At 48.1% G+C, this 25,935-nt stretch overlaps 2 protein-coding genes across 2 annotated transcripts; one reads left to right on the forward strand and one right to left on the reverse strand.

Moving 5' to 3' along the window:
* Nucleotides 1–122: 122 nt before the first annotated feature.
* NLRP10 (NLR family pyrin domain containing 10) lies at nt 123–4,676 on the reverse strand. Its single transcript, XM_029209379.1, is given in 12 exon segments — nt 123–270; nt 737–801; nt 803–1,111; nt 1,113–1,324; nt 1,327–1,516; nt 1,518–1,614; nt 1,616–1,788; nt 1,791–2,002; nt 2,005–2,124; nt 2,127–2,201; nt 2,204–2,268; nt 4,666–4,676. Coding segments are annotated over 12 exon segments (1,677 nt in total).
* A 134-nt stretch (nt 4,677–4,810) lies between these two features.
* On the forward strand, nt 4,811–12,235 carry EIF3F (eukaryotic translation initiation factor 3 subunit F). Its single transcript, XM_029209224.1, has 8 exons — nt 4,811–5,231; nt 8,446–8,516; nt 8,757–8,836; nt 9,271–9,408; nt 10,740–10,831; nt 11,253–11,389; nt 11,518–11,631; nt 12,004–12,235. Exons 1-8 carry the CDS (start codon nt 4,850–4,852, stop codon nt 12,079–12,081), a joined length of 1,092 nt encoding a protein of 363 aa, XP_029065057.1. The 5' UTR covers nt 4,811–4,849; the 3' UTR covers nt 12,082–12,235.
* The last annotated feature ends 13,700 nt before the right edge of the window (nt 12,236–25,935 follow it).

The following is a 25,935-nucleotide window of genomic DNA, read 5'->3' on the forward strand; positions in this document are numbered from 1 at the left end:
TCTGTCCTTATACCCCTTCCAGTATGCATTAGTCTAATCTCACATCTCTCCATTCCTTCCTACTCTCTGTCTTCCCCCATCCTCCTGTCCCTCCACCCCACCATTCTCCTGACCCTTCATCTCTACTGTCCCCACTTCTCTGCCCCACGTCCTGTTGCTCCTAATCTCCTTGTCTCTAGTTCCTCTGTCCCTCTGCCTTTTCCATTAGACGTTGACTTTTGGATCCCTGCTCTATTACTTTTGCCCACAATTGGACATTTTTTCTCCTTTCTGTTGTCAATGAAAACTGACAATCAAGTTAAGCCAAACTGAAGCTTATAACCCACGAGACAGGCTCTCAGAAGCTCTGAGAACTGTTCCACATGTTAGAAGTCGAAGGCACAGTCATAGATTTTTGAGACAAAGGATCGTACATCAAAATGACATACTGATATTCTACATAAAGTTCACCAAAGATAAGTAGTTCAGGTAAGCATGTACAAAGCGAGTGGTAAGCCACCATGACCCACATACAGAGTTGGGAAAGAAAGCGAATCTTTTAAGAAGTTACATTGCTAGCATCAGAAGAAAGGGAAAGAAATGATCTTTTGAGCAGGCAGTTGAGGAGCTCTGGTTAACATGTAATGCAGATTCACACCACACGTCAGGGAGGGAGGGAGGAGGTCCAAACGGGCAGAGAGAATTTTATGTTTAAATTTTCTCGTCCTGCCTTAAAGTATAAATTGTATTTCATCACTGTCCATTACTCAAGCTGGTTTTGACAGAAAATGAGTTCCTTCTATGGAATTTCTTTTCACTGAAAATGTTCCATCTTAAACGATACATCACTCATCTGAACACCCTTTATCAAACCCTTTACTTTAGATTCATACAGGGAGAATTCCAAATCCCAAGTCCTGAAATGCTTTATAGAATCCATTCGTTCTTTGAGGCATTTCAGATCCTGCTTTATCGAGGGAGAAATTTTGAGGCAGAACTTTAGCTCCCAGTTCGAGGAGCCCTCTTTTTTCGATATGTCCAATAAAAACTGCATTCTGAGGGCCATCGCCTCACCCCCTGTCTGCTTCTTTTCATCTAGCAGCCTATTCACTTCTCTGCAGCACTCCCCCCCCCGCCAGCTGGCTCCGGTCCTCTTCCACCAGGTAGGACATGGCATGAAAAAATTCCTATAAGCCAATGCGGTAAAAGCTGTGCTTCTTGATGTCAAGTCCCTCTTGGTAGCTGTTGCTGCTCACGAAAGCAGCAAGGCTGAGCCCATCTAAACTGTGCTTCCTGACGTCACCTTCTTCAAACACAATGCCCTCAGCTGCCAAGGGGCACAGTCCCTCAGGACCTTGTCCCGGGTAAGCTCAGAGCAGACCCCAGGGGCACTGTGGGGCAGGAAGGTGGAGACGTAGGCCATGAAGATGTCAGTACAATTACCGGGCATCTCCAAGACCTCTCTGCCTCGCTCTATCTGCCCCTTCAGCCAGGAGCAGACCACGCAGCAAATGCCTGGAACCTGACATGCTTTGTTAGAGAACATCATTTCTTTGTACAATGTCAAGGGCATTTCTGGCTTGCTCCTTATCTGTGAAGTAGGAGTTGAAATACCTCCTTCTCTCAGGGTTCTCTGAGGATGTGGACATGGGGTGGTTCTCTCAACAAGGACTCCAGATTTCACAAAGCCAGCACCCAGGTGGTGACGAGAAGGGCGGGCCTGGGAGCATTAGCATTCCTCCCCAACAGAAGGTGCAGCACATCCTCCGTGGGACTGGACCTCGGCCTCTTCAACCTCTCTGCAAAGGGCCCCTCTGCAGCTCATCACAGTCATCCAGGATGAACAGGAGCCACTCCAGCTGCCTCAGAGTCTCTATGATGGGCCCTTGATTTTCCCCACAACGCCAGAAGAGGAGCTGGTCCAGTCTGCCCTCCGGCAGCAGGACCACTTCTCTGCAGCTCACATAAAAGACATCATCCAACTGGCCCGGATACAGGGTGCCAGTGGTCCAGTCCAGCACTATTTTCTGGCCAGTGTTGTCTTTCCCATGCCAGCCGACCCCTGTAGCACCACTATGGGTGGGACCTGGGAGGACTTTCCCCCTGGATCTAATAGAACCTCCACTGTAACAGAGTCACAGTGGGCTGGGGCAGACAGGCAGATGACGCTGGGCTCCCTGAGCTGGGCGTGGCCACCAGGAGCAGCTGGTTGTAGCCGCCCTGATGCCCCCTTCTTGCCGCTCCTCTAGGCCGTGCACATCGTCTCGGTACATTTCTCCATAATCTGCACTATTCAAGTGAGGTGTTAGGGGTGAGATGGGAATAAAAAGAGACAGACCTCGGCCTCTGCCCTTTGGTTTCATCTTCTGTGCCCCAGAACTTGTATCTCTCTGAAAGTTATACTTCTAGGGGCATGGGGAGGGACCGCTGCTCGTGTGTATGAGGGTGTGTATGCATGTGTGATGTGCACGTGCCCATCTGTACAAGTGTGTGAGGGTATGTTCTGTGGGGGTGGTGGTGTCCGTGGGGTGTGAGTGAATGCTTATTTCCCCATGTGCTCACGGGAGTGTGCTATGGACGCTTGTGTATTTTTGTGTGGGGAAGGCGTGTCAGTGTGCAATGGCATGTGTGTTTGTAAGAATACGTATACATGCAAAAGTCACCGCGTGTGTGAATGTCTGAGTGTTCATGTGAAGTGTCCCCATGTGAGATGGTGAGGACAGAGAGAGAGGAGAAAGGAAAGGGAAACTGGAGAACGGCGAAGTCACAGGAACCTTTTCCTGGTAAAGATCAAGCCAGGTGCTAAAGATGAACCAGCTCCTGACTCTGAGTCAGCCTAAATTGTCCCCATCTCAATCCTACTGTTCCCCTTGCTACTGCCTTAAATGTCTCCTTTCCTTCCCAGGCAGTTTCCTTGAGAGAGTAGCCAGTACTCACTACCATGAGTCAACCTGATCATTCTCTCACTCCCAAATTCTGGTTTCCATGCCCACCCCCTCCCCGCAGTCCCACTGGCACTGCTCTACCAGGGTTGCTAAAGATCCAAGTCATCAAATTCAAGGCTCGCTTTTCAATCCTTTCTGGATACGCTGTTTACCTGAGTTTGGAGGAATGAAAAGAAAGAATGCGTGCCCACCCAGAGTACTGACAGGGGAGCAGGATCATGTGAATTCTAACTAGAAAAGGTAGATCCAAGAAGAAAGCAGCTCTTGGGCATGAGAGTCAGGGCTACGTAATCCAACTTCACCCATCCACCTTGCTGGCTGGATGCTAGCACTTGACCCAGCCAAGGGAATGGACAAGTTCCTGACGGACAGATGTTATCATCCTCACCACACCAAGAAGGAAACTGAGGCTCAGGGAAAACAAACAAACAAACCTATAGATTGCCCAAAGTTACACCGGAAGTTAGGGTCGGAGCTCCTTCCACACGTAGTAATGAGCATAGCAACCTTGTAATACTAATAACTAATGTACTTCTGGCATATGCTAAGAACTTTACAGAGCATCACCTCATTTAATCCTCTCCCATAGTACAGACAAGTATCTCCACCAGATCACTCCACACTTCTGCTTGCATGTCTAATCGACATCTCAAGGGTGACACATCCCAAAGTGAGCTTGGGATCTTTTCCCCAAAACCTGCTCCACTTGTAGGTTTCACCATCTCAATTGACAACAGCCTCTTCATACTAGTCGCTCAACACAAAAAATTGGAGTCATCCTTGACTCCTCTCACACCTCACATAAAATTTCTCAGAAAGTCCTATTGCCTCTACCCTCAAAATATGTCCATCATTTCCCTACTTCTCATCGCTTCCACTGCTGCTGTCCTGGTCCCAGCCACCCTCATTTCTCATTTAGATTACCTGGTAATCTAACGTGTCTCTCTGCTCTTTCTCTCTCACCTCACTCTGCCCAGTAACTACTCCCCCTTTCTATTCTTCTCAAAGCAGCCAGTGTGATTCTTTTAAAACTAAGACAGAGCATGACCCTCCCGGCTCAAAACTCCATCTGACTCAGACTAATACTCAAAGTCCTTACATGGCCTGGGAAGTCCTTAATGATCTGCTCCCCAAGCCCTATGGAGAGGTCCATGTCCTGCTACTCCCCGCCTTGATCCTAACACTCCAGCCATGAAATAGCCTCAAACACACCAGGCCTGCTCCTGCCTTAAGGCCTTTGCACTCTGTTCCCTCTACCTGGAGGCTCTTCCCCCCAATAATGGTCATACCCCTCGTCTCCTTTAAATCCACTCAAATCTCACATTCCCATTTTGACCTGCTCTAACTCCTCACGACTCCTGATTTCCTCCTTATTTTCAGCTAATTTTTCCTTTTTCATAGCACTTATCACCTAATACATTCTATAATGTACTTATTTGTCTCTCTCCAGTAGAATGTATACTTTCAAGGACAGTGATCTTTGTTTTGTTCACTGATATATCCCAAAGCTCCAAAAGAGCATCTGGCACATATGCAAATTGTTGAATGAATGACTCACTGCGTTGACACCTTAGGATGCTGTCAAGAACAAAGTCCTTTAAAAGGTACCTTGATGTCGATTATCCCATTGAAGTACCAATTGAGACCCTTGCGCCGCTCTCTGGCTCCATCTGGTGGCAGCTGTTTCTCTCCTCTCAGTGAGGTTCCAAGTTTACTCGGAACTACTTAGCTCGTTTCTCACTGAGTGCGCATCGGACCGAAATCAAAGAGCACAAACTCAGTGCAGAAAATTGTAGCCGTGAGTAGCATCATCAGAAACCAATAAGCACAAAGATCTAGTTCACGTGGTGCAGGTTCAGCGTATAGTGCTCCTAATCTTTGTCAACTCACTCCCTTCCGCGCCTGGCTCCTTCCTTCTCGACAAGATGGCCACACCGGCGGTACCGCCGAGCACGCCTCCCGCCACCCCAACCGAAACCCCGGCTGCGGCCTCAGACCCGGCCCCGGCTCCAGCCCCAGCCTCAGTCTCGGCGCCGGCTCCAGCGCCGGTTCCAGCTGCAACGGCGGCTCCAGCCTCATCCTCAGACCCGGCGGCAGCAGCGGCTACGACCGCGGCTCCGGGCCAGACCCCGGCCTCAGCGCCAGCCCCAGCGCAGGCCCCGGCACAGTCGCTGCCTGGTCCGGCTCTCCCAGGCCCCTTCCCTGGCGGTCGCGTGGTCCGGCTGCACCCGGTCATTTTGGCCTCCATCGTGGACAGCTACGAGCGACGCAACGAGGGCGCTGCCCGAGTCATCGGGACCCTGCTGGGTGAGTGATCAGAGAAAATTGACGTTCTCTTCTACTTCCCACCTCCCGTTTATCTTGTTCCCCTCACTTCCCACCCCCATTGTAGTTATTTATTGAATAAATAGTGTGTGCCAAGTGATTTACATTTTATCTTTAGTCTTCCCAGTAGCATTTCACGTCAAGTATAACTAGTTCCAGTCTACGAAAAATGAATTCAAACTCTGACTAGGACGTCAAAAACCTTTGACTCCCTAAGCCCAGTGACCACGTTTTCCCCCCTTATCTACTGGTAAATGTCTTTATTTTCCAGGTGTTAAGAGAAGTTTTTCCTAACCACTTGGCATTGGAGTGGGGACACCTGTAAAAAGATATCCCTCTCACCAAGTAGACCGGTTTGGCAGGAACCCATTTAGGGTTTCAGTAGTGTTCTGCTTTCCTAAACGTCTAAGCCTGAGCCTCTGTTTCTCAGTCTCCCTAATATTAGTCCCCAGTGAGATATGGACCCCGTTCCCCCAGTGCAGTCTCCGATTCTCCATTTGGACACAGACAGTTGTATCATCTATTATTTGTATTAACGTGCACATGGAGAAATAACCTTTTCCCTGCCCATGTTCCAAATTTGGGAAATGGATATTTCATGTTACAGTAAAACTGAGAAGCCGTAAAGAGGGATTTCTGACAATATATCCCTTCCTCTGGGGACTGCTGGTCCCATCCGTTTAATTTGCACTGCATCTTGGTCACAGAATTTGGACACTTCTGTGAATCCAATTTAGTCACATGTTTCTTTTTCTTACCCTTGAACGTGTAATAGTTTCCATCGTAGGAGACAATTGGTGTGTTGCGAAGAGGATGACAGTTGTCGGCAGGCTCCAGCACATATTAGCTAAGTCTTTCCTTCAGGGCCTCCTTTAGATTTAGTCTGTGAGCACTAAGTTATCACAGAAGGCGTCTAACTGTGCTGGCACAGACTAGGTACAAAACAGCTGTTGGTTGCCATCTTCCACCACATCAGGCACCCTCCTGACACAGACACACATTGTCTCCCTCTTTATCTTTGAGGGTGTAGCATTTTACAGAAACTTCAGTTGATCCATTATCTTTCAAGCATTGCCATAGTTGGCTCAGATCAAGCCTTTGTATTCTCTTTGCCTCTTCTCCCTTATTTTATCCTTTAAGTTTCACTCATCTTCCAGGTTCCCAGGAAGAGTTTTCACTGTCAGTCCTTCATCCCATATCCCCACCCTCACCCCTGTTCTTAACCTTCCAAAGTATGCCATCATTCTGTGACTGCCCTGCTTTGAGCTTCTGTAGTAAATGGTTCTTGCGTCACTGACTTGGTACTCGATAAATACTAGCTTGCTCTTTCAGCTGCACTGTCAAATTTTCCAAACTCACTAGAGCTGTTTAACGAAATAAACAATTTTCCACCCTAGGTTTGTGCTCAGTGCCCCCAAATATTAGTGACCCTAGTTAGAACAACTGTAGTCTAGATTTTTCAGATCCTCTTTCAGAATGGAGTCATGGTACAAGGCTAGGTGTTACAGAGGCATTGCTTACTGAAGAATGAAGCATAGATTCTGCTTGCTAGGAACTTAGACATTTTCAGTTAGAAATCAATTCACGAGACATTCCATTTGGTTAAAATGAAATCAGTGGTGCCTTTTATGTACCATAAAACAATCAGGTACTTAGAATTCAAAGTTTGATCAAACAAGCTCTATCTACTCTTAACCTTAAATTCAAGATGAAGATATACTCCCATAGGCAAATAATTAGAATATAATGTGATAAATGCTCTAGCACAAGGGTGTTATGGTGGCATGCAGATATAGAAGACTTAATTATTTCAGATGCTCGAAGTGGTCAAGTCTGTTGACAAGAGGTCAAATAGGATAAAGAGTATGTATCCACACTCCTGTATATAAAATGAAGAACAAGGGCTTGCTGTATAGCACAGGGAACTGTACTCAATATATATTTTTTTAATTTATTATTTGTTTGTTTATTTATGGCTGCATCGGGTCTTCGTTGCTGCGCGCGGGCTTTCTCTAGTTGTGGCGAGCGGGGGCTACTCTTCGTTGCGGTGTGTGGGCTTCTCATTGCAGTGGCTTCTCTTGTTACGGAGCACCGGCTCTAGACGCGAGGGCTTCAGTAGCTGTGTCTCTTGGGCTTTAGAGCGCAGGCTCACTAGTTGTGGCACACGGGCTTAGTTGCTCCACGGCATGTGGGATCTTCCTGGACCAGGGCTCGAACCCATGTCCCCTGCATTGGCAGGCAGATTCTTAACCACTGTGCCAGCAGGGAAGTCCTCAATATCTTGTAATAACAAAATGGAAAAGGATCTGAAAAAGAATGTATATGTGTGTGTGTATGTGTATACATACATAACTGAATCACTTTTCTGTACACATGTAACATTGTAAATCAACTACTTAAATTAAAAAAAAGAAGCATTTATCCATTTGGTTTGGGGGCATAGTTTCAGCTAAGGGGGCAGAAACCATAGTGAAGTGGAATTAAACAGACGCTGATGGGTATAGGCAACATTTGTGGTCTGTGGTGGAGAGGGAAGCACTTGAAGCCTGGGTGGGCAGGCCAGTAGATGAGAAAAAAAATGGAGAGGTCAAGGGGCCAGCAGTTTTAGTGAGGACAAGAAACAAATGTAGCTGGAGTAAAAGTATCATCAGAACTAGAAGAATAAAAGTTTGTGGTATGATGTTTAAGGTTCACAGGGAGAAGGTTTCTGGTTGATGGTAGGGTTAAGGTTATGACTGTGGGACCATGGCTGAAGGGAGGTACAGGGGAAGCTCCCTAAGATTGAGCTCTCAGGATAGGCTACTATATGAGTGGTCTCTGTAGACATGATTAGAATCTTCCAGGGAGCTCTGCAGATGAAATTATATTAAGGAGAAAGTCTGGAGGCTGAAAAATGAAGGTCACAGAGTGAAGATCTGGAGTAGGGCTGGTAGCAGGAAGTGACAGACAGGCAAAAGGAGACCTTGCGAAGTAAGAACAGACCCTGTTTGCTGACAGTTAAGGAAGAGAGTTGGAGATTGCCCCAGAGTTTCACTTCTCTGGAAGATCCTGGTTCCATTGGTGCTCGTGGCTGAACTTGGAGCTTCTGAGCCCAGTTTGGGTTTTTGTTTCCCTGACTTTGAGGAGACCTCTTGAAAGCATTTGGGACAGTTGGGAGCCCAAGGTTTTATAACACATGGACAATACTCTCTCACAGGAACCGTTGACAAGCACTCAGTGGAAGTCACCAACTGCTTTTCAGTGCCGCACAATGAGTCAGAAGATGAGGTGAGTGGGAATTTGAGACCCCCGTGCGGTCTGTAGCTACTCATTTGCTGGACTCTTTGTGAGGCCCCTCCTGCGCCACAGTGTGTTGTGCTCATAACTAGAGCTGCAGTTAAAGAGCTTCGTTCCATTTGTACACATTTCCCAGGCCTCTTCTGTCTGTTGGGAGTGGCCTCTTGTCCTGTTTATCCATTTGCTGTGGACTCTTGGCTTCTTAGCTTCCGTTCCTGCCTTCCTTCTCAGGTGGCTGTTGACATGGAATTTGCTAAGAACATGTATGAATTGCACAAGAAAGTCTCTCCAAATGAGCTCATCCTGGGCTGGTAAGTTGGGACGAGGGGATGGAAAGTCTCAGTGGTTGAGTGCCAACATCTTTTGTCACCTGACTAGGTATCGTACACCCTCTTTTGGAGACAGAGTATTGAAAGTGTATTATCTCAAGGAGCTATGAGTTCAGTGTGTTTTGCTGGCGGTTCTGATCCTGTGAGGCCAAGAATACTTATTTTGGACTGCAGCTTTTACTGAGCAAGTCTTTTTTGCCTTGCTGGTGACTTAGAATTTTCAAGAGCTCTAAGGCAGCCCTTATTTGATGTGATACAATTTTCAGTGTGTGTATTTTTTTGGCATGTGTTGTCCCTGGGGGTATAACTACACCCCGACTAGGGGTGTTGGGTGCCTAGAGACACCCATGCCACCATCCTGTTTGGTATTGATGTCGCACGTAGACATGAGTCCACAACTGTGTTCCATTTTCCAGGTATGCTACGGGCCATGACATCACAGAGCACTCCGTGCTGATCCATGAGTACTACAGCCGGGAAGCCCCCAACCCCATTCACCTCACAGTGGACACGAGCCTACAGAACGGCCGCATGAGCATTAAGGCCTACGTCAGGTGACCAGAGTCTTGGGCAACAAGGGCATGAAAAGCTACCTCGTTCATACTGTGCCTGGGTGCCACCCCCGCCTCCACCCGCCGCAGGTGTCATCCTTCAGTGTGCAGCTCGCTGCCTAAGGAAGCCCCTTCCTCACTTTCAGGAGTTATCACTGGAGAGATTTTATTCTGAAACAAACTCTGTCCCTGAAATTTCCACTCACTGATCCTTGCCTACCCAGATTTGTGCTCATTGCTCATAACCAACTTCAAAGGGCAGCCCTTTAGGTATTTGAGCAAGCTCGTTTTTCCTGTCATCTTTTCTAGAAGTTAACTGTTACACACCTCCTACAGCCGATCCTCACACAGTGTTCTGGCCATGATTTCTTCTCCACATTCACTGATTTTCTGAGTTGCCCTTCAGTTTGTCATTATCACTAAAACTGTGCATAGGACACAGGGCGGTACAGATTAAAGAATGGCTGTCCTTGTTTGGAACATGTCTATTAACCGGGGATAGAGTACAGTTTGGATGACAGTAACATTACCCTGTTGGCACATTAAGCAGCTAGAATGCTGGTTGATGGGAGATATCGGGAAAGGCTCTAGAGGCATGCCGAAGAAGGGGCGGCTGTAGGCCTTGGAAGGATTATATTTTCTGCTTAGAATGAAGCCCTTTGTTAGCACATCTCTTACTTTAACTTTGTGCCATTTTTGTGTCTGACACTGAGGTGACCAGTTACCTATTATGTGGTAGGACAAAGATGGTGGCTGTCAAGTCCTCATGGGCCAGTTGGTTACCACGAACCTCTAGCTGTTGCCTGATTCCTTAGCCTTTCCAGGTATTTCAGACTCCTCAAGATGCAGTGAAGGTATAGTCGACACAGTAAAGGCAGTCACCTTTGCTAAGATTACTTACAGCGCCCAGTCTGACCTTGATGGGCCGGAGTCAACTCTTTTTTTTTCAGTACTGTTGAGGGACTCGGTCCCAGAGAAGACCTGTCCTGTCACTTCTTTCTGTGAGGAAGGATGTCTAGGCAGCTAGTTCCACAGGGAAATCCAGTGTCCTGTCCTCAACACTGAGATTTCAGTGTGTGAAGTAATTCTCTATAAAGGGTCCAGGCCCAGTCCCAAAGCTGAGTCCCTTCTCTCAGGCCAAGGGTTTGGTGTGTGGAATGAGCTAAGGGAAGAAAGTGACTTGTTCCCTTTAGCCCTCTGGGCTTCAAGTGGCCCAGCTTTCTGCCTTCAGAACCGTGGAAGCCATACTCTTGGCATGACTGCTTTCCCAGCCTGAACTAGACATGAAAGCCCCTCCCAGGTCCATCTGTTAACCTTGGCTTTTCTCTCCCCAGCACTTTAATGGGTGTTCCTGGGAGGACCATGGGGGTGATGTTCACCCCTCTGACAGTGAAATACGCATATTATGACACTGAACGCATTGGAGGTGAGTGACTTGCCCATACCCGCTTTCTAGGTCTTGGGCATTTTTCAGGGGAGGGTGTCTCTGTTCTGTAACAAGGATGGAGGGCCTTGAGTGTGTTAAGAGGAATGGTTGTTGTAAGGTTTGTGATGACTAGAAGTCATTCTTCTATAGAAATGGGACTCAAGGAATTATTTGTGAAATTGTTAGAGGTGGGAAGTCATCAGCACCAGAGGCTACACGGCCATTCATATGAGACCAGCACCAGTGATTAGCATACTGGGTGTAGGAGTTGAACTCTTTCCGGAGAAAGAAAAGCTAATAAGGGCAGGGCAGGGGGGTTTGGGGAGGCTGACTCAGTCCAAAGGGAGGTGGTTAGAGATCTCTTTCCTGTTGGGATGACTGAATTCTCTGTGTCACTGCTACCCCCAACCCACTCCCACAGTTGACCTGATCATGAAGACCTGTTTTAGCCCCAACCGGGTAATCGGCCTCTCCAGTGACTTGCAGCAAGTGGGAGGGGCATCGGCCCGCATCCAGGATGCCCTCAGCACAGTGTTGCAGTATGCGGAGGACGTGCTGGTGAGCAGCGGAGGGAAAAGGAAGGAGGAGGGCATGATCTCCACTCTGAGATGGCTGGGGATGTGCTGGTGAAGTGACGGTCTCGGTGGTGAGAATTAACTGTTCCTCGTTGACTCTTTGGTGCTCAGTCTGGAAAGGTGTCAGCTGACAATACCGTGGGCCGCTTCTTGATGAGTCTGGTTAACCAAGTACCCAAAATAGTTCCTGAGGACTTCGAGACCATGCTCAACAGCAACATCAATGTGAGTGCCGTCCCTGGGCTTCTGGGAGCCTGTGCCTTCCCCCACCTCAGCCGTACACCTGTGGAGGGGGTTGGGAAAGGTGACCTGGAGGGGATAGAGGAGTCCAGGCTCGGGGGAAGAGAGCACAGGTGCTCAGAGATGCCCCTCCTGCTGTTTCCTTGCTTCCTGTGGCTCAGGTGTATCAGTGGAGATGAGAAAGTGTTCTCGGGCATTTCTTTCCTGCCTTCCACCTCCACTCTTGCTCAGCCTCTCCCAGCTCTTGTTTCCCCAGGACTGCCCTCACCCAGTGTCCATCGTACAGCTGGCCAAGACCAGCCTCTCTGCTCACTCTTTACCCAGCCCCTCACTCATCCTGGATTCCTTCTATTCCAGGACCTGCTGATGGTGACCTACCTGGCCAATCTCACGCAGTCACAAATTGCCCTCAATGAGAAACTTGTGAACCTGTGAATGGTCCGCAAGCAGCCCTCCTACCAGGCTGGGCCCCAGCCAACCCTGGGACTCAGAGTGGAGTGAAGGAGAAATGGTTTCTCTGTGGTTTGAGTCACACTGAGTCAGACAACTGCTTGTGACTGTAAATAAACATAGCCTACCTTTTGTAAATGAATTCCATATTATGTGAGTTTACCTCTGGGTGGAAGGGAGAAGACAGTTCTGGAGCTCACACGGAAACCAGGAAGTGAGTACCCTGGTGGAAATTGGTTGTGTGTGTGGCCTCACTCGTCTTCAGTAGTCGCACCCACAGCCCGAGCTGCTTTAGCTGCTTCTGACCTGAGACCAGGTGGTACAGGGACACTTGCTCCCCGCTCTTTTGCCTACGTTCAGAGCAAACTGTCTCCCCAAAAAATGATTTTTACCACTTTTCTTCCATAGCATCTTAAATGGATGGCAGTATAAAGAGTTGCTTTGTGCAGTTTGAAGTACCTGGAGGTGTGCTAGTGAAGGGAGAGGGGTGGGAGAGAAGGGAAGGAGTGGATACAGACCTCTGCCCTGAGACCCATGAGTGTGCGCTGGTGGAAAGAGCCTTCTCTGTGGTGAGGATAACTGTGCTTTACCAAATTTTTTCCTTTGATTTTCAACCGGGAAAGGTGTCCACTGACAGTACTGTGAACCATTTCTTGATGGGTCATGTGGTTTCCACAGGAAATGAAGATGAGAATCCACGGAGGGAGAATAATTGAGAGACTTGGGTACTTAACCTGAACTGAAAGAGTAAAGGGTGTGGTCAGTGTTTTAAAGCGCCTGAATCATAGGACAGAGCTGTTTGCCATGTGGTCCAGGGAGGTAGGATTAAGATCTGTAGGTTGTTTCCCTCCATTTTGGTAGGGAAAACAGAAAAGTGAATAAGCAGTTGAAAAACAGAAAGTCAGTGCTGGGTCTAACATTTTTTGAGCTCTTACTGTGTTTGGGGGCAGTTTTAATTATCTTTATATTGCAAAAGGAGCTAGGGTTCAGAGGAGTTGAGTACGTTGCTTGAGGCGACACAATTAGTAAGTGATGAAACAGGATATGAATCCAGGTCTGGATTTTTTTTCATGTGCCACCCTCTGCTTCACAGTTTAGCGGCCCGATGAAATTAATAAAGCAAAAATGCAACATAACGAATATATAAGGATGGACCAGCTCTGTCAGAGAGAGTCTACCTAGGACGTGATATCCGAGCTGGTGTTTTTTGGTTTTAAACCAGGAAATCAGGAAAGGGTGATCGGGACAGAGGAAATAGATGTTAAAAAGCTGAACCTGTTCAGAATCCAAGGAGACGTATGCAGGAGCCAGACCGTAAGGCCGTCAGCCTGTGGAGGTTGGATTTTTATCCTGGAAGTCGTGGGGGAAAGCCCTGGTATAGAGGAAGGAGGGAAAGGGAGAGAAACAGAAGGCAGGGAGACAGAGAGTCGCCGTGATTGGTGAGAGGTGATGAGCGCCCAGACTAAGGCAGGGGCAGTGGGGATGGTGACGGAGACTTGGATTCAGGGGGACTTGGAGTCTGGTTGACACCTGGATGGTGAGGGATGGGACGAGTCTAGGATGCTGCCTGCTTTCTGGTAAAGGTGATTGAAAGGGCAGTGGTGTATGGAAACCCTGGCTGCTCGAGCGTGGTGGGAGCTGAGGGCGCAGAGGCGTGTCCAGAGTTAAGGTTACAGGGGTAGCTTACCAAATGAAGTTTTAAATGCAAATAAATAACTGTGGCTTATTTGGTAAACTGTGGGACCGCACCAGATCTTTTGAGGAAAGGCTGAAGAATTCAAGTTACCTGTTTGCTTGTGTTAATATTTAACCAAATGCTAACCAGTGTGCTAAGCAAAAGGTCCTGGTGCTTAGAACCTATCGGAGGGACAGACAGCAAGGAGACCGTCACCTTGGGAATCACAAGGTGTTGTAGGTCATGCCTGCTTAGAACCTATGGGAGGGACAGACAGCAAGGAGACCGTCACCTTGGGAATCACAAGGTGTTGTAGGTCATGCCTGCTTAGAACCTATGGGAGGGGCAGACAGCAAAGACCGTAACCTTGGGAATCACAAGGTGTTGTAGGTCGTGGAAAGCTTCCAGTTAGGGAGTGAAATCTAAGCTGGACTTGAAGAATGAAAAAGAGACCGAAAAAGAAGAGAGAGGAAAATAAGGCATTCTATGCACAGAAAATAGGGTGTGCAAAGGCTCAGTGTCACCAGTGTCACTTCATCGTTGCCCACTCCCGTCTATGGAGGTGTTCATAAGTCAGAGACACTCCTCTGCGCCTAAAAGGATGCTGGCTTTTTCCCCCAGCCTTTGCTTCTATGTGCACAAGTTTGTCTTTCCTGTGATACGTGTGTTCACACGTTCTCTTTGTATGTGGTTGTGCCTGTGCTGAGAACACTGCAGGGTGTGTCTGGGCACGACATCTGGTAACTAACTGGTTCCTCCTCCTCTGACATCCCCCCCCCCATAACCGTTCCATACCCCAGGGTTCCGGCCTGGGTCCTCTGCCTGGAGGAGCTCAGGGAAGCCTGGGACCGATTACTGCCTGTGCGTTAAAGATCCCCAGGTTCCGGCCCAAATTCAGAACTGGTTTCCTGATTCCAGACTAGTTAAATGAACATCATATCTCTCACCTGGATGTCTCAGAAGCATCTTAAATTCAGCACTTTTCACATTGAATTGATTGTCTCTTCCTCACCCACAAATCACTTTCTCAGGTGATGATGCAACCATGTCCCCAGTTGTCAAAGCCAGAAACCTTGGATGAACCCTTGATTCCCCCTCCCCCCATCATGCCTCAACCAATTTATCACAACTCTGCCATCACTCTTGTCCTCTGTGATATAATAAGAAATACATATTTTCATCCACGTTCCTAGGTTCCTGGCATGCAGCTCTTAAACTCTTTGGAATTTCGTAAGTGATAAGACAGACAAAGGTGTAAAGAGACTCTTGTTATTCCTAACCAGCCTCTTTCAACCATACCTGAGTTTATGTTAATGACGTGATTTTTGGAAAGCTCCTAGATAACCGCAGGATGGGGGCTGGTTGCCATGTGAAACGACAATGTGATTGGAGATTGGAACTTTCAGCCCAGGGTGGGGAGAGGGGCTGAAGGTTGGATCACAGTGACCACAGGTTTAATCAATTGCGCCCGTGTGATGGGGCCTCCATTAAAAGCCCAAAAGGACAAAGTTTGGAGAGCTGGGTTGGTGAACGAGAATGTGTCCAGGAGCAAGACACGTGCCAGGAAGACAGCGTACCCCAAACTCCACAGGGACAGTTGCTCTTGTGCCTGGGACCCTGTGTGCCTCTTCACCTGCTGTTCAGTCATACCCTTTGTTACCCTGTAACAAAGCAGAAATGGTAAGTAGACTTCTCCTGAGTTCTGTGAGCTGCTCTGGCAAATTAATTAAACCCGAGGAGGGCGTTGTGGGAGCCTCGCGTTTATAGCCGGTGGATGAGAAGCACTGGTGCCAACCTGGACTTGTGACTGGCATCTTAATGGGGGGGCGGGGGGCGGGGAGCAGTCTTGTGGGACTGAGTCTTTAGCCTTAGGATCTGGCGCTGTCTCCAGGTAGATGATGTCAGAACTGAGTTAGACCAGAGGACACTCAGCTAGTGTCGGCATTGCTTGGTGTGAGGAAATCAGCTGCATATCTGGTCACAGAAGTGTTTGATGTGAGTAGTCAGCGTGGAGTAGAGGAAAACAGGTTCCCTATTCCCCCTCTTCCATCCATTCTCACAGCAGTCGCACTGCTCTTGTAAATCCGACCAGCACACACCTCAGGTGAAGTCCAGGGGTGTCTTATTGCCAGGATGAAGTCAGACATCTACCACAACCTGTAGGCTCATCGTGGCCTCGCCTGCCTCTCCAGCTCTGCCCCGTACACTCACAGCCTGGGCTGCCTTTGCTCTGCCCTCTGCCTAGAATACAGCCCCTTAGCTGGCTTAGTACTACTATTCCTTCAGGGTTAGTGTAGATGCTGCCTCCTCTTGGAAGGTGCTCCTGTACCACGATCCCACAACTTCCTCCTACTTAGCATCTGTCTCACCATTTTGGACTTGTCTGTTTATCCTCTGTAAGAACACAAGCTCTCTAAGAGCAAGGACTGTCTGTTCTTTTGGCTGTTAGATCCCAGAACAACCCATATACAGATTAGGTTCTCAGTAAATGTATGTGATGTGAATAAATGAATGGATGGCTTGTAGAATAATTAGCACGAGACACTCTGGGCATAGTATGTTCATCAGGGGCACCGGGATCCTTTGGAGAGGGGCTGGAGGGAAGGAGCACGCCAGACAGGTCATTTGTTTAACTCATTTATCCTACAAGTACTTAGTGTACGCCAGACCTAGTGTAGGACGCTGGGGATACAGAAGTAGATGAACTGTGCTCTCTGCCCCCTATGGGTTTCAGTCTTGGAGTGGAGATGCACAAAAATAAATAACTGTGACAAAATGGAATAATTGCTGTAAAAGAAATAGGAACAAATCTTGGGGAGGCACAGTAGAGGGCATGCTTAAATCTGCCTGAGAGCTAGAGAGGGAATTCAGTCTTGAAAGACGTTGGGAATTGACTGGACACAAAACAGGAAGAGCTTTGAAGAAAGTGGGGTGAAGATCAAAATATTACTCAATTTTACAATGGCCTGTCTATAGGGAGTTGTGTTTCCAAGGATACAGCAACCTAGAGGTAAAAATTGAGTTGTGATAACAGCCACGACAGAGTTTCTGTTGCCCTGCCTTCTCTGTGGGGTCACCTGCTTCCTCAGATCCTCCCCAGAAGTTGTCTGGCGTGTCTTACAAGTTCTCTGAACCTGGGGTTGATTATGTATTTCGAAATTTCAACTAAATTTTATAAAATAATTTTTTAAATAAACAGTATAATACTCATTATCCATGCCATTAAGCCTTCAAAAACCTTATTTTGAATAGTTTCATAAATTTCTATTACGTGGACAAGCTCTAAACAATTTTTTCGTGTTGGACTTGTGGGTTGTTTCCGGTCTTGTGCTAACATCATTTCATGGTGAACAGCTGTGTGCAGACATGAATGTCTGGCTTTCCATTTCTTTGGGATCATCTGTGTCCCCTACTTTGTGTCACACATTGTCACCTGGGAAGCCCACACAGTGCCATCCAACCTCTGCATGTGAAGAACACCTTTGTGAGAGTAAATCACAGCTTCCTCTTGCCCTCTCTCCACTGTGGAGGGAGGGAGTGGGAAACTGAGGGGACAAGAGACAATATGATCCCCCTCTGCCCTCCATGGGTCCATAATCACCATAAAACTCTCCTCCATCAGCCCAAACCAGAGTCCCAGTAAAAATGAACTCAATCAAAGTAGCCTTGGAGAGCACGGGAGAGTCTAGGGACGTGGAAATCTGGACACGGTTCCCTGTTCCTAACTCCAGCCTATCTGCTCTCTTGAGCCTGTGGGCTCCTTGGCCGCAAGAGAGGCCTTGGGCTCTGCTGGAGTCCCAAGAGAGAGAATTACTTTAGAGCTTTGTCCCTGGTGGGCCAGGAGACTGCTGGGAGGCCGATACGGAGAGGTCTCTGGCAAGAGCAGGAAGCTCTGGATTCTGTGAAGAACATGGCCCACAGCCACTGGTGGACTCTTGAAGGAAGCAGGTGTGGGGTCTTAACTGGATTCTTGCTCTGGTCAAGAAGGATGGAACAGGTAAACTGAGCCGTCCTACCCGCTGAAGCAGGGAGTCTGAGGCAAGGGCTTCAGCAGGGGATTGGCGTCTTGCTTGTTTCTGCTCAGCTCGTTCTAGGCAGAGAGACCATTTCACCTTCCAGCACCCACAGAATTTCCAGCAATGGCCAGGCTCTACTCCACAGCAGGTCTCACTCAGGCCTCTTTGAAGAATCAAGGAGCCCTTTCTTACTGCAAGTTTGCTTGGCACAGCGTATGACTGTGACATCAGGTTCCAAGCGTAGATGAAATTAGCATTTCTCCCACGTGCTAGCCATGGTCAGCATTTCCAGGAATGTTCAAACAGGGCCCAACTGCCGGAACTGAGTTGCCTTTACACTTACTGTAATGTCTAGGAATACATGCACTTTGAGTAGTGCAAGCTCTAACAGGGTTAGCGAAATTTCAGATGTCCCCCTTTTCCCCAGTGACGTCTCCCAGAAGGGAAAACAGTTGCATTTGGTGATGATCTAGGCTGTGATTAAGTCCGTTTGTTCCATGATGGTCTGTCTGATCCTTCCTGGTCTATCTTCTACCTTATTCGGGTTGCCAGTCCTGTGTTTATGTCTCTGTCTCATGATGATGGCCATCAGTCTTATAATGGTCTCCATGTCCCACTATGTTGGTCCCTCTGCCACTTTGTTCCCTGAGAGCACTGCTCTATGTCTGAGGCTTTCTGAGTCATGGCCACCAGAGGGCGCCCTTGCGCTCCTTAAAGTCTGTTGGTTGCCAGTTCACATTCCTTTTTCTGAGTAGTTTTCCAAGGGCCTGGTAAAGAAAAAGCACCTTCTGCTTTGGAGAGGCTAGATGGGTACACAGTAAGTGACCAAAGCTGCTGGAGATTCTTCTCTTGGTCACCTTTGAGCCATAGAGTGATGACACCCAAGTATCTTACTCTATGCCCACCCCAGTATCACTCCAAATAAGCATACTTCTTTTCAAAACATGGTTTGGAAACACAGTTTTAAGTAAATCTTCTAGGGCCCACTCTCCTTCCAATCAGATTGTAATCTACAAGCCCTTCTATACAAAAGTCCTGGAGCTTCCACTTTCCAGGAGAAACCCAGGCCCTGACCACCAAAATGAAGTTTCTGGGGCCTTCCAGCCAGGGAAGGAGTGGTACCAAAGCTCATATATAGTCCTGGGCACCCTATGAAAGAGCCTGGCGTCTCTGTATGTTACTAGAGTTTTGGGCAGGTGAGTGAGGGACCCTCACCAAACTCTGGAGCTTGGAAGAAAGAGAATGGTACAAGGCAGGATCACATCCAAACAGTCCCAGGTAAGACTACTTGGCTGATCGGGATGCAAGAGATGGATCGAGGTAAGGGGTAGCTGAGAAACCCCAAAATGCAGCTGGAGAGGGGACATACATAGTTTGGGTCCCCTGAAAGTAAAACATGTGACAAGGACTCGTGGGGAAGGTAGTTGTTGGGGAAGGCAATCTGTATTAGATTCCTAGGGTTGTTATAAAAAAGTACCACAAACTTGGTGTCTCATGACAACAGAAACTTATTCTCTCACAGTTCTGGAGGCTGGAAGTCTGAAATCAAGGGGTTTGTGGGTCATGCTCCCTCTGAAGCCTCTGGAGGAGGATCCTTCCTTGCCTTTCCCAGCTTCTGGTAGCCCCAGCTGTTCCTTGGTTTGCAGCTGCAGCACTTCAGTCTCTGCCCCTGTTGTCATCTGGCATTCTCCTTGTGGTCTGTTTCCAGACATCCCTCTTGTAAGGACACCAGTCATATTGGATTAGGGCTCGCCCTACTGACCTCATCTTAATTTGTTTACATCTTCAGAATCCTATTGCCAAATAAGGTCACGTTTCCAGATACCACGGCTTAGGATTTCAACATATCTTTTGGGAGGGACACAATCAGCCCATAATATGCTCCAAGAAGCAGAAGTGAATGGAGACAAGGAAGGGAGGAAAGCCTGCCATACAATCTATGGTATTAAGCTGGTCGTTTCCATTCCACTGAGAATCTACTAAGGAGCTGTGTAAAGTACCCCTGAGAATTCTCCCGCTGAAAGACTTGAAGGCTGGGACATTTAACCAGTTCTCCTGTTGGTTGAAGAATTTCTTAGGAGGTTAACTTCCTCATACTTACAGGCTGCATCTACAGGTGGGCTGAGCGCACTTCGCCAGCTGATACGGAGAGCTTGCAGTGGGCTGTGAACGCTGTGCGAGGAGCTGTCCACCACAGCTGTGCTGAAGTCGGGGAGGTTATGGGCTATGGCACAGGGAACAAAAAGTGTCTGTGAAGTTACACCCTTTGTATCACTCAGATCTGCTCATGACCCACAATAAGTCCACTCTGTCGTTGACTCTTAAAGGCAGTGGTCAGTTGCAAGCTGTGTTTAAAAAAAAAAAAAAACTTTCAACAGGAGAGTCAGTGGAATATAGTTCCCCCGCTGTGGTTGCTCCTAAGCCACTATTAATATTCATCATCTCCTTCCCAAAACCCAGCAACCAACGCTGGTCTGGATTGCGTGTCCTGAGGGTCTGAGCCCTTGGCTTCTTTGCCGTCATCAGGCTTTGTTGGCTGTGATTGCCTAGTCACTGTCATCACCAGGCCTGAAAGCACCAAGAGCCACTCCAGCACCCAGGTGTCAGGTGAATCCTCCCTGACCCCATTATGCAGAGTATCCTTATCTCTTCTGGACAGTCAGGGATGATTGCTCTCTCCAATATGATAACTCTCTTTTTGCCTCATGGTCCACTGGCACGAGGAGCCCAAAATGGAAAGCTTCCCATGTTAACCAGTGGAAGATGTCCCCCACAGGGTCAGGTCCTCTAATATAACAGAGCCAGTCGCAGAAATGGCAAACAGTTTCTGCAAGGAGGTCCCCGGGGTGATGATGACCCCTTGGCTTCTTGGCCCTGTGTATTCTAACTACCGGGGACATAGCGCTATATATCGGCTGGTAGTTTAATGCATATACTGCATCCTGGAGGACAGTGTCCTAATCCACAGGGTGTCATCCTAAAGCTGGCTCCTTGGCTGAGCCTTTAAAAGGGCATTCCCACTTTCTACCCTCTGCTTCCGGGTAATGAAGTATATGGTAAGACCCCTTGTTTTACAGAACCATTGTCACAGTGCTTTACCATAATACACACCCTTCAGCTGAGATTTCACTCTACAGGATCCCAGGTTGATAATGAGACATTCTATAAGTCACTGGAGAAATGCTACAGCATGGAAGATAAATCCATATTCAGAAAAGCTTTGAGTTCCAGTAAGGAGAAGAAGTCTGATGCAGTCAACTTGCCAAGTGCTGGGGTAGTCTCCTCAAGGAATGACACCATAGTGAGGATCCAGCCTCTGCGATGAGCGTTCAGTAGCAGCAGTAGGTATCCATAAATCAGCCTTGGTGAGAGGAATCCCTGTCATTGGGCCTATGCAGAGCTTCCATCTCTGCCACCTTCCCCCTCTGTTCGTGGGCCCAAGCACTTCCTTGGCTGAGGATAGAAACCAACTGGTATCCACCAAACACATCATTCTGTGTACCTGGTTGCTGAGGGCCTCCTCTCCAGCAGCAGGTGCTTTCTGATGAGCAGTGACTGGAGACAAAGATCTGCCCAACCTGACGCCTCTACTATGAGTCCATCCACTCGCCTTTCCCCCAGACTTCCTTCATCCAGGCCTCTGACCAACCAGTTGAGTTATTCTCCACTGCTCAGAAGTCCGTGTATATTCTCACCTCAGGCCACGCCTCCCTACGTGCAAAGTTGATGGCCAAGTGTACTGCCCACGAGGAGGGTTTCCGTCACCACCCACTCACCTTTAGCACTTGTCCCAAGTGGGTGTGCGGTATGGCTGCAATTCAGTTTTGGTTTGTCCCATTGTGTCAAGCCAACCCGTCCATATGCCAGGTTCAGATCTTTTCCTCCTACAGCTGTCGTGGTCGGGAACCCCCCACATGCGTGAACGTGAGCTGAGGGAGCAGGTTGGTGCAACAGGGGTATATGACGTGGAATCTAAGCCACCTTTCCATGCAGCTTACTTGTGCCCTCTGAGCCTGACCTAAAAGTACCATTGTCATCATACAATGAATCATCCTTTCAAGACTGGTGAACTAGTGAACATAATCGCCCAGTTCATGACTGGGCCAACTTATGACTGGTGGCCCAGACTGCAGTGGGCATTTCTAGTCGTACAGTGTCTTGATGTCCCATTTTCAGGTCTTTGCAGGCTGTACTTGGGCCTGGTGGCACACCATGAGCTGCTTTTTCAAATGAGTAGCTCTGTGCTGCAGAAGGCGTGGCTTAGCTCTCAAACCTGAAAGGTCTCCTTTTGGAACTTCCCACAGACTCCATCCACACAGTGTTCCCATCTAACACAGAGGCCTCTGGCAATGTTGGACTTTCAGGTCATAGAACTCGAGAGTCAGGGCAGCTGGGACCTCAGCTTGAACCTGCTGAAGATGCCTTTCTTGCTTTTAGAACTAAAAAGAGGTAGTAGGTTCTCTGGTCTCATGTAATAAATCCATTCCAACATACCTACCTCCCTGAGCCCCCCGACACTCAGTAACTGCCAACGTAGTTCCTTTCTCAGGGTGGGTTCTCCAGAGCCAGACTCTGAAGTGAATACTTATGTACAAGTGATTTGTTAAGGAAGTGCCCTAGTGGTGTGATGGTAAATGATTAACAACTGGCTCTTTGGAAAGAAAGCCTTGATTTGTAGCGTTTGCCCATTTCCATGAACACTCTGTGGTGAATGCTCCCACCATGGCCAATTTAAAGCTACCAACAGGACGTTTCTGAACGTGGAGTTGAGAAGAGATGCTAACAATTGGCTCCTGGTTCTGGTCAGCTCCAGCACGCTGCTGAGATGCCTCTGCAGGAGACAGGGAAAGGAGTGGGTGCAGGAGGACACGGAAGTAAAGCAAGAATGTGATCTCAGAGACCACAGGGAGGCTCTGGAATACAAGTTACACCTCCGTGTTGCACGTGCCCAAGGCAAGGATGCTGCACTTTCATACCCCTGCACCTAAAAGGTGTTAGGCAAGGGCCACCCAGGGTGGAAGTAAATTCCTAGGTACCTATGGCTCTTTGTGTAGCTTCATAATATGAAGGCAGTCCTCTGAGGAAGAGGTGCAGGAGTTAGATTTTAGAAGCAAGAGTACATAAAAGCTGTCGGTGAAAGTGAAAGGTGGGCAGGACACACAGAGGAATAGGAAAAAGGGACCCAAAAGGATGGGAGCAAAGCACCAATGTTGTCCTCTACACACCTCACTGCAGGGCCATCACCATATCCAAGCTTTAGGGAGTGATCGCAGCAAATGTGTCAGACCAGCTCCCGTTGCCCTTGCCTGAGCATTCAATCCCGAAAAACGGGAGAGTGCTCCCAGGTCAGTAAATTCTCCCCACCCCAGTCCTAGCCCAACAGCCTCAAGTTCTGCTTCCACATTTGCTCTCCATGGGCCTACAACTGTGTATCAGACAGCGTTCAAGCAGAGGAGAACCCATTCTCCAAAAGAGGACAGAGACCTTTGTCTATCTTTGAGTGATATCCCTTCTAGCTGAGTCACATGCCCTTTTTGATATCATGTAACTTAAATCCTGAAATTAGATTACTATTTACACGTCTCGTATTAGATGGTAAGGGAATGGGAGAAGTGAAGGAAAAATATCGCTTAATATATACACAAACATATTCATATCAGGAGAGGGAGAGCTCTTTCTACCAGCAACGGAGCCTCAGCATAATTTAGGGGTTCAAGGCCCCCACCTTCATCAAAATCTGCTCACGTGTCCTCATCCCAGTTTTCAGGTCCTCCCCAACCCCCATCTCTTTAACGAGACTCTGAGTGGTTGAGAATATAATTTGCATTATACTCTCAACCACCCAGGGGATTAGTCTCTGGATTTGGGTTTGGTTTTCAGGAATCTTGGCCCTGAAGCTACAAAAAAATAACAGTTTCTTTTTTTTGTTGTTTTTGTTTTTGCGGTATGCGGGCCTCTCACTGTTGTGGCCCCTCCTGTTGCGGAGCACAGGCTCTGGACGCGCAGGCTCAGCGGTCATGGTTCACGGGCCTAGCCGCTCTGCGGCATGTGGGATCTTCCCGGACCGGGGCACGAACCTGTGTCCCCTGCATCGGCAGGCGGACTCTCAACCACTGCGCCACCAGGGAAACCCAAAGTAACAGTTTCTTTCAGGGCAACTAGAGAAGATTTTATGTCTCTTACCAGGAAGAAGACCTTGAACTAGGAATTTAAAACACTGACCTTATCATTTTTTCCCAGGTTCTCCATCTGCGCATAGAAGCAAATGATCAACCCCATTATACTCTTTATTTTCACTAAAATGTTCTATGGCAGCAACTACTTGGTCATCCAAAGCCTTGCCTTCTATAGGCATTTGATTACCAATGTCTTTAGATTATAATTTGAGTAACTGTTTCGCTCTTGCATGCTATGCTTTACCATTGTCCCCTTTGCCTATGGAAATAGGGTTGTTAATAATTTAAAATCTAATCAGATCCAATTCTGAGTAATCCAAAACCAATTCAGAGACCCCATCCTGGAACCACTTCCCCCATAGCATTTGATTCAGTCAGGGGTCAATCAGAGACACAGAACAACTGTGAGTGATAAGGAGTAAGGAGTTTACTATATGCATTAGAGCTGACGGAATCACAGGAGCTGGTGGAGTCTTGAAGAAGCTGAAGGGGAGATTTGGCAAGAGCTGGAGGAGCCACCAGCTTGGACGCTGCCCCGTGCCATCAATACCAATCAACGACAGCTTGTGGAGCTGCCACAGTGCCTGGCCCTGCACAGACCTTCAGAGCATGTGTGTGCATGCCCATGTGCACATACACGCACACATATGCACACAGGCTGCTGCTTCTCGTCTGCCTCCAAGTCTCACACAAACTGTTTCTTGGGGCCATTGTAACACAGAACCAGACAGGGAGGGATGTTCTGGAAAACATAGTTCCAGCTTAGCTAATTTGACACAGTACAAAGCTATTATGTACGTAAAGGCCAGATCTTTGGAAGGCTGAGCCAGGAAGCAAGAGTGAGAGAGTGGAAAGAGTGATGCAAGAAAATGAGAAAAAAAAAGAGAGAGAGTGCCTTATTGAGCTAGTTACCTCTGTAGCAACCAAGGTGTACTCTTGCAAGGACTCCATGAAGAGCCATGTAGTAAGGCCAACCACCAGTTCTCCATTAGCTGGGTGTTTGCCTTGGGATAACTCTCTTATACTTCCAGGCAGCACCTGTGGCTGTCCATGCACTGTGTTTCCTTCAGAGAAATTCCTGAGCCAGAAAAGCAGAAACACTGTGGCAGGTTCTTTAGGTGGGATGCTGGTAATATGCACAGGAACTCTCCACCACAGCTGTACTGAAATCAGGTGGGTCTGGGGAGGGGGCACAAAGCACCACCAGCATTTGCTGCAGAGGGCTTGACTCCAAGAGCACTTATTGTCATAGCAACCCAGGTATCACTCACATCTGGGGAGGAAGAAACCTACACAAGGCCTCAGGGGGATTTGGAAGCAAAGGCAAGGTTTGAGCTCAGGGTTCCTACGCCCAGGCCAGAAGGTACTTTCTGAAGTTCTGCAATCTAAAGCATGTGTTACCAAAGGGAGAGGATTAAGTGATACACACTTTTAACAGTAGAGGTGGTTGATACCACCAGTGCTGAAGGGGGCTAGGATTCTGGGGTTCTCTGCCCAGGTAAGTAGAGTTTGCTAAGGTCTTGGCCCAGAAGCCAGCACCTTCAACTGTGGTGGGACCAGGCACAGTGCCCTGGGCTGACCAAAGCTACTAGTGGTGCCTCCATTGGCCACTTCTGAGCCAAGAGCGCCTGTCCTACAACCCCACCTGCACTCCAAGGCAGTGATGCACAAAGGGATCTTTGCATATCAGCGTTTCTTCAGGGGAATGCACAGGTTCCCACCTCCACTGCACTGCCCCTTGGGCCCATTCCAATATCACTGGAAATCACATTTAAATCTGAAATTCAGTCAATGGAATCTTTTTAGCAGGAGCAGCCAATGTCATTGATGTTGCTGAGTTACAAGCAACATCTAACTCAAGCTGGGACTCTCAGCCCTTTTGCAGGCTAAGTTGAGGTCTAACTCAAGCTGGGACTCTTAGCCCCTTTGCAGAACATTTGGTCCTGTCAAAAACATCCATGAGCATATGTGA

This window comes from Monodon monoceros, unplaced genomic scaffold (genome assembly GCF_005190385.1).
Source record: "Monodon monoceros isolate NGI ecotype Baffin Bay Population unplaced genomic scaffold, NGI_Narwhal_1 Super_Scaffold_7, whole genome shotgun sequence".
Taxonomy (NCBI): Eukaryota; Metazoa; Chordata; class Mammalia; order Artiodactyla; family Monodontidae; genus Monodon; species Monodon monoceros.

What these genes read in the sequence shown, in the direction of transcription:
- EIF3F (XM_029209224.1), top strand. Translation starts at nt 4,850, where the DNA reads ATGGCCACACCGGCGGTACCGCCGAGCACGCCTCCCGCCACCCCAACC. An exon ending in AGTATGCGGAGGACGTGCTG is followed by an intron (nt 11,390 to 11,517) that starts GTGAGCAGCGGA and finishes TTTGGTGCTCAG; the next exon opens with TCTGGAAAGGTGTCAGCTGA. An exon ending in TGCTCAACAGCAACATCAAT is followed by an intron (nt 11,632 to 12,003) that starts GTGAGTGCCGTC and finishes CTTCTATTCCAG; the next exon opens with GACCTGCTGATGGTGACCTA.